This window comes from Notothenia coriiceps, unplaced genomic scaffold (assembly GCF_000735185.1).
Source record: "Notothenia coriiceps isolate Sejong01 unplaced genomic scaffold, NC01 NC01_scaffold00004866, whole genome shotgun sequence".
NCBI classification, from domain to species: Eukaryota; Metazoa; Chordata; class Actinopteri; order Perciformes; family Nototheniidae; genus Notothenia; species Notothenia coriiceps.
In genome coordinates this window covers 749-2797 of record NW_011337567.1, presented here as the reverse complement: position 1 = coordinate 2797, position 2049 = coordinate 749, and the positions used below count along the sequence as shown (strand labels likewise).

At 49.0% G+C, this 2049-nt stretch overlaps 1 protein-coding gene across 1 annotated transcript; it reads right to left on the bottom strand.

Moving 5' to 3' along the window:
* Positions 1–283: 283 nt before the first annotated feature.
* On the bottom strand, positions 284–1559 carry LOC104942633 (membrane-bound O-acyltransferase domain-containing protein 2-like). The gene is made up of 2 exons (XM_010767881.1): positions 1456–1559; positions 284–437 (listed from the first exon to the last, which is right to left on the bottom strand). Exons 1-2 carry the CDS (start codon positions 1540–1542, stop codon positions 288–290), a joined length of 237 nt encoding a protein of 78 aa, XP_010766183.1. The 5' UTR covers positions 1543–1559; the 3' UTR covers positions 284–287.
* Between the last annotated feature and the right edge of the window lie 490 nt (positions 1560–2049).

Sequence of the window (2049 nt, the reverse complement as noted above, 5' to 3'; positions counted from 1 at the left end):
TCAACATGTGTCCCCTCTTCTTCATGTCTCTTCTACATCAACATGTGTCCCCTCTTCTTCATGTCTCTTCTACATCAACATGTGTCCCCTCTGTGGAAAGAGACTCTGAAAGTTTCAGGAATAAAGATTCTCTCTCTTTTTGATCCATTTCTAAAAACCTGTCTGAAAATGAGCTGATCAGATTTTTATGATGTCATAACGATGTTTTGTCTTGTGTACCCATTAGCCAATCAGCAACCAGGGTACCCCCCCCTTATTCTCCTCTTTGTTTAACCACAGTGTTTCCCTCACCATCCGAAGCAGAAGAAAGCGAAGTAGAGTCCCAGCCCGGTGGCCACCAGGTGTCTGGTGAAGGGCCTGGTGCTGCTGGGAGGAAGGAAGAGACGGAACCAGAAGGCCGACAGCAGCGCACACAGCTGACACGCCACGAAGTTCACCTGCCAGACACAGAGCAGAGTAACGCCTGCATCCGCTCTAAAAGAATCAGGTCTAAAAGCTCCAGCCTCAGAGACAGCTTCATCCCACAGATCATGAGTCAATTCCAAAAATATTGAGGAAAAAATTGCGAAATTATGCAAAAAAAGGTTTCAGTGGAAAATTATATTTAAAAAGCCCCAAAAATGTAATATTTTTCAATGTTTAAAAAAAGATGATTATGTCTCCAGTATAATATTGTTATTATTATGGTGTGCAATGATCATTATACTATATTCCCAACTTGTACCCAAAAGTACATTTGATCTTATCTTTACTCCTGCTGCTTCTCCATGTCTACTATAAAACATGTATTTTAATACTCTGTGCTTTATATTAAAATTATTTTTTATGCTTTAAGAAAATATTATATTTTTCATGAAAACGATTAGTAGCCTATGCCTCCAGTATAATATCGTTATTATTATGATTTGCAATAACCATTCCCGCTATCTGCCACACGCCATGCTGCTTCTCCCTGAATGTGTACTTCTGTAAAACATGTATTTAAATAGCCTTCGCTTTATAGCCTGTAACGCGTCTCCTCAGAGGGTGCTCAGACCCCCGGCCTCCCCTCCTCTCTCCCCGGTCCCTCCTCTCCTCTCTCCCCGCTATGTGTGCCTCTCCCCCGGCCTCTCCTCTCTCCTCTCCCCGCTCTGAGTGCCTCTCTCCCCGGTGCTCAGACCCCCGGCCTCCCCTCCTCTCTCCCCGGCCTCTCCTCTCCTCTCTCCCCGCTCTGAGTGTCTCTCTCCCCGGCATCTCCCCTCCTCTCTTCCCTCCTCTCTCCCCGCCCTCTCCCCTCCTCTCTCCCCGCTCTGAGTGTCCCTCTCCCCGGCCTCTCCTCTCTCCCCGCTCTGAGTGCCTCTCCCCCCGGCCTCTCCTCCCCTCTCTCCCCACTCTGAGTGTCTCTCTCCCCGGTGCTCCGACCCCCGGCCTCCCCTCCTCTCCCCCAAGCCTCTCCTCCCCTCTCCCCCCGGTTACCTGGTCCAGAGGCAGGCTGGTGATGTCGCTGAGTGGCTGCAGGAGGCTGGACCCGGTGCAGGAGGTGAGTCTGCTCTCCTCCTCCATGGCTCTGCGGGGCTGCGGCTCCTCTGGGTCCGGCAGGAGGAGCTCACAGGCGGGAGAGGAGGCTCCGTGATCCGCCGGCAGTCCGACTGATGATGCTGCTTCCTCCTCTTCCTCCTTCTCCTCTTCCTCAGTCTATCAGACTGATGATACTGCTTCCTCTTCTTCCTCCTCCTCTTCCTCCCCCTCTTCCTCCTCTTCAGTCTGTCTGTACCCCATCACATCCATCTTCTTCATATTATTCGTAGGCGAAATACAGATGCAGTAACATCATCATCATCATCATCATCATCATCATCATCATCATCATCATCACCATCCTCCTCCTCCTCCTCCTCCTCCTCCTCACTTTTTCTCTCAGTACAGTACAGCTACTTCTTTATTGGTAACTTTCTTCCGCATGGTGTTCTTATTGTGTTCTTTTATTTTTAATAATGTGTGCATACTTTTTAATGAGTAGGTCTATTCTCCTCTGCTGTTGTAAACATGTAGTGCATACAAGAGGTACAC